The 19,269-nt window shown below is 31.8% G+C and overlaps 1 protein-coding gene across 2 annotated transcripts in view; it reads right to left on the bottom strand.

Annotated features, from left to right (window-relative positions):
- LOC150104170 (gamma-aminobutyric acid receptor subunit beta-like) overlaps positions 1 to 17,904 on the bottom strand; it is a 224,497-nt gene extending 206,593 nt beyond the window's left edge. The window contains exons 1-3 of one of the 2 annotated variants that reach the window (XM_090396791.1): positions 17,795 to 17,904; positions 17,471 to 17,574; positions 9,728 to 9,795 (exon numbers count right to left, since the gene is read on the bottom strand). In XM_090396791.1, coding sequence (XP_090252917.1) covers positions 9,728 to 9,795; positions 17,471 to 17,574; positions 17,795 to 17,856 — 234 coding nt within the window. In that variant the 5' untranslated portion in view covers positions 17,857 to 17,904. The remainder of the gene's footprint in view (positions 1 to 9,727; positions 9,796 to 17,470; positions 17,575 to 17,794) is intronic. The other variant, XM_090396793.1, reaches the window with a different exon arrangement.
- Positions 17,905 to 19,269: the final 1,365 nt, after the last annotated feature.

Here is a 19,269-nt window from a genome sequence, read left to right as displayed (position 1 = left end):
AATGTCTCAGATAAATTACATACATATGATTATTAGAGAAAATTTTTTGCATGTTTACACATTATGTATAAAATAACAATTTTTCTATTTTCATCGTACCGAGTATTTACATATTTACAAATAATGAATATTACACTTGATGCTCTGTACATTATACTGTACGCAGTTTAAGGCAAATTATTTCTTTTCAATGTTTTTTCTCTGGATACAAATTCATATATATATATATATATATATATATATATATATATATATATATATATATATATATATATATATATATATATATATATATATATATATATATATATCTGTATCTTAATTATTATTATGCACCGCACTAATTCTTTTGTTAGATAATTTGCAATCTTTGATTATGAAGATTACGAGTGAATGAATGACGCGATTTAATCCCACCTACTTCGAAGTTTGAGTTTGCTTTTATGAAGAGAGTGGGATTAGCCTTCACTATGTATGTTGTTTTACTGTTTTGTATGGGACGTTGGCATTGCATGCTGGTGATTTGTGATATGTATATTAGAAGTAATGGTATATTAACCCTGTTCTTATATTTTCCAGAGTTCGTGTTTTCATGTTCTGTAGTTGTCTACGTGTTTTAAATTTCTTGGTAGGTTGTTGAGTTGCGTGGGTATCTGATGTGATCTCACAAAATAACCGAGTGAGTTGATGAAGGGTGTAGAGATGTAGAGAGTTGTTGTGAATCGTGTTATACGATATGTGTTTCTGTGGTTTCGATAGGTGATGTTGAAGTAATTCCTTAGTAATATTATGCAGTGTTTCAGATTTTTAAAACTCAGGATTCTGTATATCGTCATGTGCTTGTCGGATATTGGTTGTTGCGAATAAGGTGTCCAAATCACTGTTGACAATATTCCTATGTAATATTTCTAATTTTGTTAGGTGGCTGTTTGATGTGTTTGCATAGATTGTTTTACCGTATCTGAGAATTCGCAGATACCGTAATATGGGAGGGTTTTTTTTTATGTTGGATGAAATAATGTCTTTTACTTGGAAGAGTTTTGCTGCGATGATCCGGAATTTGGTATGCAAGTATTCTATATGTTCTCTCCATTTAAGTGGCAATCTATGTAAAGACCAAGGTATTTTACATGGGTTACAGGTTTGATTTCGGGACATTGGCAGGTTTTGTGTTGTTAATGCAGCGGTATGTGTGACAGTGTATCGATAGTGATGCGGGGTGCATGATTCTCGGGTAGTGTATTATTAACATCTGTATTTTGGTAGAAGTATGTTGTAATTTCATTTAGGTCTTCTTGTGTTTTGGAGAGAGCCGTATTGATGTCTGTATGGATTGCTAGTAGTGCGGTGTCATCTGCCTACTGATATATTTGACTTCTTATGGCCAGGTTATGAACATCGTTAATGTATATGTTTAATAGAGTGGGTGATGATATGGCGCCTTGATGGACACCGTGTTTTATTTGTATACCCCGGCTGTGACATGTACCTATTTTTGTTACTTGTGTTCTGTTTGAGAGGTAGTTCCTGAACCATGTATGCAGTGTTCCTCTTATACCTATTGAATATAGTTTGGTGAGTAGTATGTCATGTTCAAGTGTATCAAATGCTTTGGTTAAGTCAAGCAGTATAAGGACGGCGTACTTGTTTTCGTTGAGATCTCTGTTTATTGCGTCGCGATGTCTTCTAATAAAGTGATGGTGCTTTTTGTTTTTTGAAAGCTGTATTGGTTTTGGGAGATGATGTTGTATTTCTGAAGATAGTTCTGTGTTAGTTTTTCTAGAATTTTTGAAATGACTGGTAAGGTAGCTGTTGGTCTGTAGTTCTGAGTATCGTTACTTTTACCATGTTTGTAAATTGGCATAATTATTGCAGTTTTTAGTTGTTAAATAATGCCAGTATCGAATATTCCTTATAAGGACTGGCTTAAAGGGGCGAAGCAAGAATGCTTTTCATCTTCACCGCCATCTGCAGAGGACAATGTAGGGATAAGGTGTTATTGAGCTATTAAAGCTCTGATCATGGCAACAGGGTAATAGCAATAGCCGAGCCTCAGTTAGAACTTCATTGGCTACAACACTGCCATCCATTACCCTCCAAGGGCATTGGATTGAATGAATCAATCACCACATGTCACGGTCGATTGATCCCTCCATTCACGAGTTTCAAAAGTATTGGATTTATTTGTTCAAAGAAGTGGTGTGGTATAATAATAATAATAATAATAATAATAATAATAATAATAATAATAATAATAATAATAATAATAATAGGTGAAAAGTATTATTTCTTATTTTTAACGAGAGAAAAAATTCGATTACATTTTACTGGCACTGATATACTGCTTTCATTGCATTTCCAAATAAGAGAGATACGAAATCACATTAAAGGGAGAAAACTATATTTCTATAAAGTTTATTATTATTATAGGAATATTGTTTTTAGCTTCCGTAACACAGTCGGTTTCGAAGATGCCCTTTGACTAGATTGACCAAAGTTCGAATCCTGTCTAGGATGCGAGGATCCTTTATCACGGCTTTTCACTTAAAGGTGAATTAGCCGTTTAATAGGGTTTTTCATTCGCAACATGCAAAAGAATGCTTAGAATTTACAGACATAGCAGAGAATGCGATAGGATAAACTGCTCTATCATAAGCAGAAATCATTTCAAAGCCAAATTACTTGGCAGTGACAATCCACCGAGTCTAAAACGAAAATAAGAAGATGGAATGGGATCAGTTATTATAAACGTAAAGATTATTTTAAAATGGTTTAATACATTCTAAAGTAAATTTATAATACTGTATATGCATTTAGAAATGCCAAGTGTGTGATTTTTATATATAGTTAACAAATGCAACTTGTTAACTATAACTTTAGGAACTATGACTAGAATTAAGTTATGGGAAGTCTATTATGAGTATTATTACTATCAGTCTTCCTCAAATCCATCTGGCGTAGCAACCGAATGAAGTGATGAAGTGAACAGAAGAAAATGAGCGAATTATCCTACAAAGCTATTGGATGTAATCTATGCGATTCCACTTTCTGTCAACAGTTTTTTTTTTTTATGTTGGGCCCATACACGAGAGGTCAGTTGATCAAATTATAGTATGTTAGTACGTATATGGGTAAAGGAGAAACTTGTTTACATTTGATTTAAAAGCCTGTATATTGTATTCCTTGGGAGACAGGATTGTTCCACAATACAGCAGTAGCAGGGATGAAGGAGGAGGGAAAGAAACTTGGTTTCAAGGTGTACTGTGAAAGGATGTTGGGCGGCAATGGCACGTGTTCCACCGGGCTTAGTATAGCACTACTATTATAACAACCCTTGACGAAAAACTAACTTACTTGTGTTATTATTTTTCTCAAACTCCTGCATAGATGGACAATGCAATTAGCCTCCAGTTACACCTGAAGTATTTCACCATAATGACATCAAAAGACTTGAATAATCTAATGGAAAAAAGTCTTCTAGTCTTTCATATAATGGTTATATTCCCTTCTCAGATTTTTCTACCAATGCAGCAATGCAGGGATCTTTTCTATCGTCCATCCCCTTATTCATTAACATCAATTATTTTCTCTATCAGTGATTTCAAACACTGTCCATAATTTGATTGATGATAATACATTCTCTTCCTCCTACTCATTTCAAAATTCTTTGATAATACCCAGGTCACAAAATTAATTCAGAACTTTCTTCTTGTACTGTCATTTACGCTTAACCTTTCATAGCGCAAATTAATCAAATCGCTAGCTTCCTTAGCATTTAATTAAATGTATCTTTATTTATCTCTTCTGGCTACTAACTTTGCACAAATCACAGTGAAGAGAGTGGAAGGTGATAGTCTCACTAGGGGTGATGAAATTTATTCATCACCTAAATATATATAAAATTTAAATGTAATACCCAATTTGATCCAAGTAGGTTTTATGTTTATATGATAAAAATCACAGTAGTTGCAAATTCTGTCCTCCATAACTACCAACTAATCTTAGCATTGCAAAAAAAAATGAGCACTGGGTGAGCTAAATACTAAATAATGACTACTGTGGTCAAAATTGTAAGTGCAATTTTTGTAATAATGAAATGCATATAGCATGTATGAAACGCTCCCAGCATCATTTCATCACGTATATAATGGGCTACTTCTTTTTTTAAACAGAAATTACTATTTTGAGTATATATTTACAGTTTGCAAGTCGTTTTATTTTTTAATTTTTTTATTTCTCTATTTACACCTCAGATTTAAGTGGCAGTTTAAGATAAATAATTACGTTTCCTGTTCATGTTAAAGTGAATGAAGGAAAGCTTGTTTCTGTGGCCCACGCCATTGCTAAAAATAGAATTTAAAAATGAGTGTGAGCATCGGCATCAGTTTTCTTCTGAAGAGAATGTTTAGGAATTTCCCAAAGTTCCATTTTACTACAAACTCTTCCAAGATTGGATCTTGTGAAAATCTTGAGTTTTATGAAATCCCATTGTAAGTAAAATTAAGATAAATATGGGCACGGACATGCAAAACATAAATGAAATTTATGATTTAAAAATGAAATAAATGTCATTCTTTATTAAATATAGAATATTTACATGTTGATTAAGGCTATTTCAGGTTAATACGCAAAAAATCAAATGGAATAAATTGCCGAAACACAACTATAGATATACTAGAGTCCAATCTTTTTCATAATCTATTTGCATCTTCTCGATAGAAATGTAGCTATTACAGCAGCGGTCGACAACCTATGATCCCCATCATAATTCTGAACCTGATCAAGTATGGTCAACCGGAGATATTTGATAAACTAAAAACTGTATCTATCATTATATCTATTGTTAGTTTTATTATTTTTAATAATAATAAGATATTCTAATAACTTTTAGACGCTTAAATAATACCTAATATATATGCAAATTCAAAAGAAATTGGGTTTTCATGCTGTCTAGATTTTCCATCTAATAAATACGTTTGGTTTATTCCTATTATAAATTAATCCGATTGTAAATTAATTATTATTTTGTCATTTTAAAAAAGTTGAGATTATTTTATCAAAATTTGGTCAAATTACCTGTATCGAAGCTATATCAATTTAAATTAAGTATTTATTCAGATTCGAGATAAATTATTATACATTTTAGGATAAATATAAGCTCTGCAGATCATGAGTCATAATAACAATATAAATAATAATTTCTAGTAATATGAACTAGTTTCTTTACAGGTTCCCGTAGTAGTAATAATTACAAAAGTTAACATTTGGTTGACTTTTATTTTATTTAACTTTATATTTTTAGCAATTGTTACTGACAAAGACTCATAGCACAGAACAATTCAAATTAACATACTTCAACAATAATTTCTTTTAAAGAATACGTATGTCAGTAAAATTGTATTGAAAGTCATTTGAAATTTCACAAAAGTAACAATCATGGACGAAAGGTTTTTTTGTGACGTACTTCGGTCTCAAATTACTGGTGAATATTTTCTTTATTTCTTTAAAAAATGTAATGAAAATCCTTTAGAACTTGAGTAGAGAAAGAAAGAAAGAGAGAGAATCAAAGAGAGAGCGAGAGAGAGAGAGAGAGAGAGAGAGAGAGAGAGAGAGAGAGAGAGAGAGAGAGAGAGAGAGATCTTTACAACTGTTACTGAGAACGGTAGTTCGCAATTCTAACGTGCTCTCTTAATAAGCACTCTGTAAAGAAAAAGAAAGAAAGAAAATATTCCGCAAGACATTAAAAGAGTATCCCCTCTATGGACAAAAATGTGTATGCGGGTGCGTGGGTGTCAGAGATTTCGTATAAAATGCATTTTCACTTGGATAATGGCTTGTCCTATTAAAACAAATTGTTTTAATAGGACAAGCTAAATATATACTATAGACTTTTTAAATAGTCTAAATTATATATTTTTTAAATTTAGATAGTAATAATATAGACTTATTACTATTTTAAAAATTTTAATATTTATATCTATATAAAATGATGTCTATTTATTTCTTTGTTGAATTTATTTAAGAACCATGAAATATCTTTAAAATTCTGCCAATATTTATTTAAAAATTAAAGACCCCAAAACTTTTATTATATTTGAAAATTTAAAAGATATATTACAATATCTTTTATGTTTTAGCTTGGTTGGATTGATTCATTCAATCCAATACCCTTGGAGGGTAATGGATGGCAATGCTGTAGCTAATGAAGTTCTAACTGAAGCTCGGCAATTGCTGTTATCCTCCTGCCATGATCAGAGCTTTAATAGCTCAATACCACCTTATCCCTACACTGTCCTCTACAGATAACGGGGAAGATGAAAAGCATTCTTGCTTCGCCCCTTTAAGCCAGTCCTTATAAGGACTTTTATGTTTTAGGAATAAATCAATCGACCGTGAGATGCGGTGACTGATTCATTCAATCCAATACTCTTGGAGGGTAATGGATGGCAACTGTAGCCAGTGAAGCTCTAACTGAGGCTCGGCTATTGCTGTTACCCTCCTGCCATGATCAGAGCTTTAATAGCTCAATAACACCTTATCCCTACACTGTCCTCTACAGATAACGGGGAAGATGAAAAGCATTCTTGCTTCGCCCCTTTAAGCCAGTCCTTATAAGGATAAGGACTTTTATGTTTTATTTAATGCATCAAATCAAGTTATTATTCATTATTTTTGTATATCATTTCGTCCACAAAAGATTTAAGCTTACAGTACATTTGTTAGAACTTGTATGGGCTTCAAGCCTATTCTAAAGGATATACAGAACTTTTCAGTATTCATATCAATATCAATACCAAATAAAAACGTTTATCATAAATTTTATATCTGAGAAAGTTACAATGCGCCATGCTAGAAGTTTATCACACTGTCTTTAACAATTCGACGTTTGCGGTTCATACATAGAAGATCTCAGGTTTCCTCTGCTACTGATGACGGAAAACTTCCGTGTCATCTCCCGTACACCTGTTGCTTAACAAGATTTTAATTCAATTTTTCAGCCTGAGAAACTTGTTATTGATCGTACTGCTTGAGAAAGTTGAAGTATATTACTGAGATTGAAATATCAATGAAAGCATTAACCATAATAACAATTAAGACTCATAAAATATTAAAATACTGAAGTATTTACTTCAAAATGTCTTTCCATAATTCTTTTCGTGTTTAGTTGTTCTCTCGAAAATGGTTTCCTTTAAAAATTCAGGATTATTTTTATTCGAGATTAAATCCTTTGCTAACTTTCAGAAAACAGATTGTGGTAATCTCGTTGGCTTAGTTTCCTTGATTTTTTTTTTCTTGCGTGAAATGCTTATAGATCAAAATGAGTGTGAACACCTCGTACACCAGCTCACAGCATCAGGGATGAGACCGCAGCACATGCAAGTTAGTTCATTGCCTTTCATCAGAGGAGCGGCCACAAGAGCTAAATCAATACACCGAGCTCCGAGAGGATTTAAAGCTTTTCTGTGCAAAATGCAGATAGTGCAAAGCTGTAAGGACAATGACAGAGAGAGGCATTCATTCACACTTTCATGAATTTATTGAAAATGACAGAGAATGAGTAAAGACAGTGAAAGACGATTGTCTCTACGAAGCCTTTTTGCTTTAGATGGATATAGAAATAAATAAAACTATCTGTTTAAAAAAAAAAAAAGACTATTCATTGAAAACACATTACTGTAATTTACTAATCTCTTGTTTCTACAGTTAGATAACAATACGCATCATAAACAAAATCTTCTGCATATTTATGGAAAGATATTTTATTCAAGGTATGCCTATATGTTTGAATTATGTACAATAACAATCATGAAACTGTTTCAAACAACCGCAGGCCTCAACTAAGGAAGGTGGGATCTCTCGCATGCAAATGAAATTCCTATACCAGCTAAACACGTTGACACGCATCCATACTTCAGTGGGATTCGAACTCACAGCCGATTAGTGTAAGAGGGGAAAGTGCTATTCCCTCGGCTAACCAGTTCAAAAAATTACGATGTTTTCTTTACAGGTTTCCGCGCCAAAGATTATTGTGCCTAGCAAAGGGTGCGCAAGCGCCCCCCATCCCTCCCAACCCTGTGAGTAAGCGGCGGAAGCCAAACAGTAATATGTGAGCGAAAAAACATGGATGACGAAAGGAAATGTGGGGGAAAACTCAACATTACATTATTAAACACACATTGAGATATTTGGAAACCGAAACCGGATAAATGTAATATTTTACATATTATTTTTATTTTTATTTTATTTTATCACGAATTTCCATGATTTGTGCAGTATAATGGTGTTCGAATATTTTCGTGGAACTAAATTGTCATCTCCAAAAGTTTCAAAAGTATTCACTCACGAATGTTGATCATTTAAATGCAAATATTTTTCAAACCAAAATTATTTGTTTACTGAGTGTTTACCTGAGCAGTCATGCCATTCTGACCGAAATGTATCAAGATGGCGATATTTCAAACAAAAAAGCTCGGTGTATTTTCGTGTATTCTTTTATCTTTTTTTCTTTATTTGGAAATTTTAATTTTTAAAAATTTTGTAATTATTTTTTTTTTTTACATTTTTGTATAAATTTAAGTGATTCTAAAATGTAAGGTAAATGTAAAGATTAATGTGAAATGTAAATGTAAATGTAAAAATGCAAAGATTTTAGATAAACATCAGTTTAACCATCTTGATAATAAGTATATATAAACAGAGTGCATAATCGATGGAGCATTCATATGTTGAGAAACCTAAATATGCAGAATCCTCGATAAATTCTTTGTAGACACATCTTTCGATGAGTAGAACACCACACTTGGCACTCTCGTAGTGCAGACATTTTATATTCGAATTTTTTTAATAGATTCACTGAAATTTACTTAATCAGAAATCTTATAATCAGAAAGGAGCTAACTTGTAGCTACAGTTACTCCAAAAATGTTGGAGAAACATAGCAAGAATAGTTACATGTTGGATACGTACCGAGCCACACATGGAATCCACACTGAACTTATATAAAAGTTCAGTGTGAGTTGCACGAACTCACACTGCAAAAAAGTTTGTTTTTCATCATCTATTTATCTTTTTTTTTTTTCCCAATAAATACCTGAATTTAAATAATAATTTGGGGGAGATCCTCTGTATGTCAAGTATCTCATTTCAAAATACGAAAACCACAAACTAAGAAAAAAATTCTATCAGCACTCGATTATCTACTGTATATTAGAGTCAGGATTAGGCTATGGATTAGAGAATCTGCTGTATATGGCCAAATACTAAAGTATAGAAAACCGTTTCGTCCCCTCTTATATGGGATCATGAAGTTCTTTGATTACCACTTACTTAAAGATAATCATAAGACAGCCCCTCTCTCTCTCTCTCTCTCACACACACACACGCACATATGTATATATATATGTGTTGTGTGTGTGTGTGTGTGTGTGTGTGTGTGTGTGTGTGTGTGTGTGAATTCAAATTTTTATTTTTAACGAAATCATATTCAAATGCATATCTGTGACTTAAACATGATAAAAACAGTTAGTAATTTATAATTGTTAAGCATAAAAACAATTCTAAATTGTTCAAATTTAATTTGAACAATTTAGAATTGTGTGCAACCCATTACATATTGCTCAAAATATCATTTTTAACCTTTACACCATCTTGAATAAAATGTTATTCTTTCTTTTAAAATGCAATAATAATAAAATAAATAAATAAATGCTTTTCAAGGAAAAATTACCATGTTTACTTCTGAGATGCTGTCGAAGCTTGCAATGTCAAGGTACATTCCGATATAAAGAGGACTTCCTAGAAACGATAAAAGAAAAATAAATAATTACTTATAACAAAAATGAATACAGTTCTCTAGACCTAATGCAAAGATTAGTTCCAGAAGAATATACATATGTTTAATAGGAATAGGACTTATAAAATGCATTTATTCCTCTAAAAAGGGAAAAGCCCATTAATTCTTATTAATATTGTATACAATGATCAAAAGCTTAAATGTTTTGCTAAATCAGAAAGCTCTTACTTCTCGTCGTGAGTCACATACCTTTCAGGGTAACACAAGGTTTTAGTGACTCTCTAGGAATTGAACTTTTGCTAGCATGTTTACCTAGCTAGGATTCCTTCCGAACAAATTTCTCAAGAGGGTATGTTATACGGAACTGTTTTGTAATACAAATCAAAGAAAGCGAAGGTATTCGAATTCGTCTGAGTGCAGAATAAATATTTCTTTTTTTTTTTTATTCTAATGCTATTATGTTGTCACCTTTACAGACCAGGTGCTAATTAGAAAACGTTGCAGCTATTGATTTTGAACAGAAAAATATTTTTTTAAATTACAAACGAATTTTTGCTGAATTAAGAAAGGAATGTAATGTAACAAAGTGGTTTTCTATTTACAGCTTCATTATTTATTTCATTTCAGTTTTTCACTTCATATCAAGTAATTTATATCAATTACTTGTAGAATACGTAACTCATCTGGATCTAGTTGTTTAAGTATCTTACAGTAAAACTTTATACAAAAACAAATAGAATAGCAAGCCTAGATTAAAGGATTTTTTTTCAATCAATTGATATGACTGTTTTACTGAATGTGGGATATGATTTCAATCTTATGCCGTTACAGATGGCGATATTCATTACGAAGTTTGAGATGATTATTTACAATTAGAATTTAGAATGACCTTATTATCAGCGTATATTTGTTGAGAAATAATAAAATTTGCTGATGCATAGTGAAATTAAGTTTTTAATTATTTAGAATTAATATACACCTGTCGTCTGCTTCATTCCTCTGAAGATTCTGCTGAGTAGTTCATTTTGAATAATAAAAGTATAACATTTTCTCTTCCCCTTGAGTTTAGGCTCAATAGCCAGACATTGACAAGTAACTTTATTTCCGAGAAAACTAATTAATGTTATGATATATATCAATCAATCCTATCTACATAATCGTATGTGTATGTGTGTGTGTGTGTGTCATTTTTCGTGTGTTCTGCGATTTTCTTGCGGAATGGTTCCTACAGTAAAGACGTGAATTTAAATGTTTTTCCAATCCAAAGACATCATCGTTATAGAGATACAAAGGTTTTAAGTATGTTTTCAAACACATGAATTTAAAAATTACCGTATGACGAAATGTCTAATTTTCTTTTATTTCTTTTCGTAATCACTTTTTTTTGTTAATTTCTTCTAATTGTATCCGCATTCCGATGTTTCTTGGTTGAATATATGAACTAAATAATTTTAAACCCCCCCCACGTCGAAATAAGATAACCGGTGTCAATAGAAAGCAATGAATGGTGAAATGATTTATAACATCTTGTATTTACAATCGCAATCAGTACAATATATATTCTTAATTCTCTATTGTATCTCATTGCAATATAATAGGGACTTCAGTTTTAATCTTTAGATCATCATCATCATCATCAAATTCCTTCCATGTACCCTCAAGGGGTGTACAGGATATGATAGTACTACATGAAAAAAATTACATCATTACTGACTTCCTATCTACAACTCTTTAGATTATCATTTTTAAATTAAATTTATGATAGAATCCAATTAGAAGAAGGATGCATTTTTCTCAGAAATAAGTTACATTTTGCTTCTAATTCGATACATACACTAATAAGCATTATATATAATTATACATTAATACAAATTAAACATACGTAAGAACTAGGTTAAAATGCGCAAAGGTCATTGGAATCCATCGTATTTTCAAGTGCGACTAGGTGCATTGCTTTGAGAGAATGAATAAGTTTTAATCGATCGTATTGGTATTTACCTAGTTCGAAAGGAATTCCCACTTGGTTGTAAATATGTACAGAAATATTGTTCCAAAATTTCTAATAATATTAGTTATTTTAACAAATAAAGATATAATAGATTTTAAAAAAATAAGAAGGAAATTGATTCATAATAAGATGGGTGCAATTATTAATTTTGAACCTTTTTAAAGAATTCGTTTAGTGTCATCCAAGGGGAGTATATAAAATGATGCTAACTGGCCATTTCATTTTCAGTTTTATTTGACTAAAATTAAAAGTACACGATAAGTTTCTATTCTCCTGTATTTCTTAATCTGTGTGTTATATAGTAAAACAACTGTGAAGAAAGGGCTTTCTATGAAATTATGAAGAAATTTGGACCTTTGTCTTTTTAAATCGGAGATTTAAGAAGACAAAGGTCTTCCTTAATCCAAAAAACCAGACAGATTTGCTGTAGAACAATGCAATTAATAAATATAATACAATGGCGTCATAGTCATTGTTTTTCCTCTAATTTACAGACTAATTAATATATTTCTTTTATATATGAACAAAAAACTGGAAATTCTCTTCAAAAAGAGGAGAGAACAAGGATTAAAAACAGCTAAGAATTATCTGAATATAAACTTAAATAACATCCATTTTTACTCGTAATTGTCTTAACATTAAGAGCTAACTAACAATCGTGTATTGGATGTTATGTATAGATTGTGTCCAGTTCACGCTGTACGTGCCATTATTTTGATGACGTATATCAAAGTGATACATCCTTATATAGTTCCACTTGTTAAACTCATAAACACTAACGACAAATTTTTGTATACCATAACAATCAAATACAATTGTAAGTAACAAATTGACTCTGGAATGCAGATAGTTGGCATTAGATCGAATAAAAAAATTAATTATTCAAATTATCAGACAAAATGCAATAACATTGAAGCATCGAAATCATAGTGGCATATTCAGACTACTTAACTTCTACACAGGCACATCATAAATGGAGCAACAGTTAGAAACGAAAGTTACAGGATTTTATGTGTCCAAACACATCACACATAAATTCAGCATGCAAGTAAAGTCACCGCTCATGAAGCATGAAAATTGGTGCTATAGTAAAATATTAATCAGGAACTCTGAAATGCTAAAAATCATTTTAAACTGCATGAATTCTATTTGACTCTGTTCCAGTCAAATTACAGTTACTACGTAGGGTAACTTAAAGAAACGGTTTGACCTAGACTCAGTTTTGTGCCAACTGTCAAGGTTGTGGGAGGTTCCATTATAGTCTGGAAATAATTGGGGCTGATTTGGATTGGATCCAACTTTCCTTAATTAAAGATGCATGAAAATTCGTATGGTGAAGTTCAGCATAACCATATACCTACCTTTAGTCTTGTAATTTGGGTAAAGGAATTGCATATTTGTTCTATTTGATAAACAAAAAGTCCGAGAATGATTAGAATACGCATTGTTGACCCTCTTGAGCTATCTATAAATTCTCAATTAAAACTCACACTAAAATGTGTTTGGTAAAAATCAATAGGAAGCTATATATAACACAAAGACTGTTATCATGTTGCTAGCATTCTTTAGTTTTCTTGTATATTAAACAATGTAATTTATTGCATGTAATACATATTTCTTCACCCTCAGAATTGTTAATAAAGTATATAAAATGCATAATTCCGTAAGTAGTCTCAGTCTTGTCGTAGTGCCAATGATAAGAGTAGGCATTGGAGCAGAGAGAGAGAGAGGGGGGGGCTTGCAGAATATCAATAAACAATTTAAAAAAAAGTGCGAATTCATTATTCAGACACATATTTCTATTTCTATGAAAAGTATCTAGAATTTCAGATACTTTTTATAATCTGTGAGGTTTTCACGAACAATAAATACAACTATGATATTCATATTTGTTCTAAGCTGAAGAATTTCTTTTCTTTATATTGTAATGGGGAAGAGACTAAAAGTTAACCTTTGTGAACTTTTAGTCGGATTTAAAATAGAAAGTTTTGGAAACTGTCATTACAAAGTCTTTGATTTGAATTTTTCTTTAAATTTATTTTTACAGTGGACTCATATGCCAGTGCATATAGGTTATGACAAAGATAATGCAGTTTAATATTAATAATCTATTAAGTCTATTAATAATCTATCGATAATCCTTTAAGTATCACCAAAAGCTACTGCATTTTTGAAAAGTTCGAACGGCTCTTAATTCGAAAATTAGAAATTCGAAAATTATTGTTATATTTATAATTAGATTTCCTGTTTAAATTTTAAAAAATTAGAATCATTAGAATATTTAAATAAATTTATTAAATTATAATGATAATTTTCACACTTGGAATATGTTTCATGAAATTTAGCCGAAAATTATGGAGATATAAATGGATCTATTCAATATATGTAAAAGCGTGATAAATATGGTTAAAAAGCAAGTATAAAGAAGTAAAAATATAAATTACTTTTAATAAAAATAGTATAAATAAAAGAATATGAGAAAATATCTCGAAAATTTGTAAAATCAGAAAGTTATCAATGTTTTAATAACACACCCAAATATTTTTTTCATAATTATGTATATATTTATCTCCATGGAAGTGTAGATGTAATATATAATATATAACATAATAGGGGTTAGGTATATATAACATAATAGGGGTTAGGTATAGATGTGTGTCGAGATCGATGGATGAAACCCTGGGAGGCTAATGCATGGCAATGCTGTAACCAATGAAGTTTTAACTGAGACTCGGCTATTGCTGTTACCCTCCTGCCATGATGAGAGCTTTAATTGCTCAATAACACCTTATCCCCACGCTCTCCTCTACAGATAACGGAGAAGATGAAAAGAGTTCTTGCTTCGCCCCTTTAAGCCAGTGCTTATAAAGATAAGAAGTAAATGTAATAGTTTTTCAATTATTCAAAGTATCTGGCTATTTTTTATGCTGAAGAGTTGAGTTGAGATGAGAACCATTTTATGCAAGTATTTCAGACATTACATGATGTAAGTCATCTTTTGTTTACAATTGTATACGTTAAAATAACGTTTTTGATTATTCATTTTTATCCTGCATCTGTGATTTATTTGATGAAAAAAAAGTATAAATCTTCACTCGAACTTTTGTTGTTCAAAAAGAATACTTGCACTACTGTTAAATAATTTACAAGGTGCTATTCAAATATTTTAATCCCTTACATTAATTTAAATCATTAGTGTTGTAATCGGAATTGAGCACTTTGTAGGTACAAAATTATTGCAAACCGAATACTGTAACTTCATGATACTAAAGGTTTGATATCTGGAATGCTTGAGTCAGAAATATATAAAGTTGTCTCAATATGCTCTCTCTCTCTCTCTCTCTCTCTCTAAGGTATACTTAATTTGTCTCAATTAATGTGCTGGAACCATTCACGATTCTGTCATTCCTTTTGTTGATTAGCTGGAATTTTAATCATTGTATACTTAGCATGTCATGCTTTATCCAGTCAGTTGTATGAGTCATTTCGATTAGAATCTCTCTCTCTCTCTCGTGCAAATGCATCCTTGAATTTCACAGTTCATAAATATATCTTATGACCTTAACTGACACAATTAATTCAATAACTTCAAGTGTTGTTCTGCTGAAATAAAACATTCTTTTTGTAATGTGAATTCTACCCATGAATGATTGTACGCTTTTAATGCTTATACCAGCTAGATAATCTTACTGTAGAGACCTAATATGGGACTTTTGCAAGTCAGTTTGTAAGCAAGGTAAGTAAGGTTGAGAGGTATACAATAATTCTGAAAGTCTTCTGAAAGAAAGGCAGGTAAGCAAGGTCAGTAAGCTTGAGAGTTACAATAATTCTGAAAGTCTTCAGAAAGAAAGGCAGGTAAGCAAGGTCAGTAAGCTTGAGAGTTACAATAATTCTGAAATTCTGAAAGAAAGGCAGGTAAGCAAGGTCAGTGTCATATACACCGGCGAATTAAATTCATCTGCCACGCGAAAACTTTGGAAGCATGTATGACTACCGCGAAAGCCGAACTCCATGGCATGTTGATTAGATAGCGAAGTACTATAGTACTCATCCAACTAGACTGCGGGGTAATTACAATAAAAGGAATGCATTTTAATGTATTATACTAGCGACGTTAAGAATAGTGTATTGCAAGTTCTGTCACAAATCTACATTTAACTTTTAAATATGTCTAACTTTCATAACGAACATTTATTTTAGCAAATCAAACATATTATTATTTCGAAATTAATTTTGTGTATATGTGTGTGTGTCGAAGTATCGATTATGTTCTTGAACTTATATAATATACTTCCTTTTTCAAGTTGTATCTGTTAATCATTTTTAACAATGTGGAACATGTTTTTATACCATCTTACATGTTTATTTAATTTAAATCTGTATTTAATGAGATTATTCAGAAAGATGATACCTTAGCAATATATATATAAAGTATATTGTGAAGAAGCGGATCAAGAAAACTATTCGATAGTTTTAGTTTTTCTTTCTTTCTATTTTTTTTTCCTGTAGCATCTATCGTGATTTAGAATTTTTCTCTTAGCGATACGAGAAAGTGGTAAGCTTAGAAACATATTAATAATTTTTCGTATCATACTTATTTGTTCTTTCTAGTAAATTCTGGTCATTTAGTTTATGTATCAGTGTTTATAATGAGCCATTTCATTTAGAAATATACAATGCATAATATACAGTATAATATATTACAAACAAAGCGCAGATGCCCTGCACTATACACAACCTAAAGTAACGTACGCTCAATGACATTTTTAATGCAAGCTTAACAGTCTGTTTTTTTTCGAATTTTCTAAATATGGTAATTATATGATATTTATTTTTTTTTTCGAATATTCTAAATATGGTAATTATATGATATTTATATTTATTTATTTTTTTCGAATATTCTAAATATGGTAATTATATTATATGATATTTATATTTATATACTTGTGTTTTCTATTCATTCATTATCGGCATTTTCATAACCTCTATGATCGCACGAGACGTTGATTTCATTAAATGACTGATAAACCAACAAATACAAACATCATTTTGCAGTTTAACATATATTTCAATATGACAATTTTCAGTATGGTGTTAAAATAAATTTTCATTTAAAATTTAAAACTTTCAATATTTAATAAAAATATGTAAGTATGTATAAAAATTATATATTTTGTATGTATATTTTATAACTGATTCTTTTTTTATCTTATTCTTAGTTTGAATAGTTTTCAAAGTGAACATCGGCGCGTTAATGATAATCTGACATTCATAGACTCTTTTCTGAAATGAAACTCATTAATTTTGTTGAATACAACTGAAATACGACTCCATTCACATTCACTAAATTATTTATGTATCCTGAATATTACTGCTTTTATTCACAAGATTTTATTACTCAACTAATTTGGCCGAATTGTTAGGTAGCTCCATTAATCACGGCATATTACATAACTCCTTGCCTCCAGGTGACACGAGTGTCACGTGGATACACTCACTTCAGCAGCGAATGACAAAATTATATTTTATCTTCCTACAGAAAGAAAAAAGATTATGCTGATAATTACTACTAACTGTCTGACGAATAATAAATAATTACTTAAACTACGATACGAAAAAGCGTTCTCAGTAAACAAGAAAACTAAAGCTGCATGCGTTGACCTACTTACCGCCAAAATTGGGTCGCAGCCGAATGTCATAATCGTCTAGTATCATCTTCAAGACATCGGTGATGTTATCCAGCTGCAGAGAATCACGAAGATACTGACAGCCACTGGAAAACGAAAACAATATAGACATTACTCTACCCTGTCACTTTCACTCATATTTCTTCGTTTGCTTGGGAGAAAAATGTTTGCCGTTAACAGACTTCGCTTCCCACAAACACACATACAAACATACACGCACACACACCGTCATGTCCCTTCTTACCCTACTTATCTTCTGGCGTGCATCTAAAATGAGTGACATGATAACAAACGTAACCCGCTTACCCTTGTTCCCATAAGGTTGGAAGAATTCCCATGTAAGCCGCAAATAGCCATAGGAACTCCATGATTCCAGCTCAGTAGTGAAAACCACGTCCTGCATCCCCTGTCGATCCGGCAAACTCCACTAACCGAAAGAATGATGTAGTAGCTACTTGAGCATGCGTACTCAACTAAAACTAGTCTCGTGTTATACCGCCTGCAGGCAGCTTATGTATAGGAGTGTGGTGCGCGTTCTGCCTGCCGTAACAAGTAAGGAGTCGATCGAAGAACGCTGCAATCAACGTTAGTCGACTCATGAGGTGTTTAGGATTCGTGCTGTTACTTCTCCGTGATGAAAAAAAAAAAAAAAAAAGGGATGGAGAAGTGGTAATGGCAGAGTGGAGCGAAAACACTTTCGACAGATAGACTCCTGTATTTTTTTTTCGGTCTTTTTCTCCTACTTCTCCTCTCTTTCTTTAGTAAACTTCTGGATCTATTAGAAGTATTGAAAAGAAGCGGATTCTCGGAGGGCAGAGAGAGATTCAGTATTTCGATTATGGATATCAAATAAGGTAAGACAAGGGACAAACTGTGATCAGATTTTAGAAGAAAACCTTCGTTCTTCCAATACACAAGTTAACTGTGGATGTTTCTTTTCGATAGTTTCAAATCGATATTGTATAAGACAGGTAGAGGATTAAACTTTATGATCGAATAACAAAAATAGAACTATTCTAACAGAATTACTCTCTGGAGTGTTCGTTTGGTAACTTTCTACAGCGAACTAAGAAACAGAATGATGCTTTGTAATGTTGCCAGTAAACACGTCGACGAAGAGAAAGTAACTTATGAAAGAGCACATACACACACACACACACACACAGATGGAGAGAGAGAGAGAGAGAGAGAGAGAGAGAGAGAGAGAGAGAGAGAGAGAGAGAGAGAGAGAGAGAGAGAGAGATTACAATCAAATACAGAAATTCATCTCACTTGGTTGTTATTTTCAATTAAACAGGAGACAGGTTTTCATTTTTACGGTTTCTCCCATCCTTAACAATTCTTCCATCGCATGCTGATTCTCTTTATTTGTATTATTAAGGTACAGTTATGTAAATATAATTGTACCTTATGTAAACGGAAAACTAAATCATTTCTCAACTTTTGCAAAAGGCATCCAGCTATCGATTACCTCTTCCGATAATTCCAGATGTTCATCACTCGACTCACCGAATCTAGTTTTTGCTATTACTTCGCAATTCTTATTGATTTCCAGAAGCGATCTCTCTATGGCATAATCGTCGCGGCACTTTTGATATGGTGTAAACGCTCTGTCTGAAACAAGAGAAAGAGTTATGATTGTTTCATCAACAAATGTAATTTTTCACCTTAAATAATTATCTTTGTTCCAGCTGTCGGTTAATAACTTGGAGTTATTCTCAGGAAATTTCTGATTTCTTAAAGGGCATTATAGAGCCTAGTCCACTACAACTATTAAAAAA

Source organism: Typopeltis vanoorti, chromosome 8, assembly GCF_054136105.1.
Source record: "Typopeltis vanoorti isolate ZY-2024b chromosome 8, IOZ_Tvanoo_1.0, whole genome shotgun sequence".
NCBI classification, from domain to species: Eukaryota; Metazoa; Arthropoda; class Arachnida; order Uropygi; family Thelyphonidae; genus Typopeltis; species Typopeltis vanoorti.
This window is presented reverse-complemented; position numbering and strand designations above follow the sequence as displayed.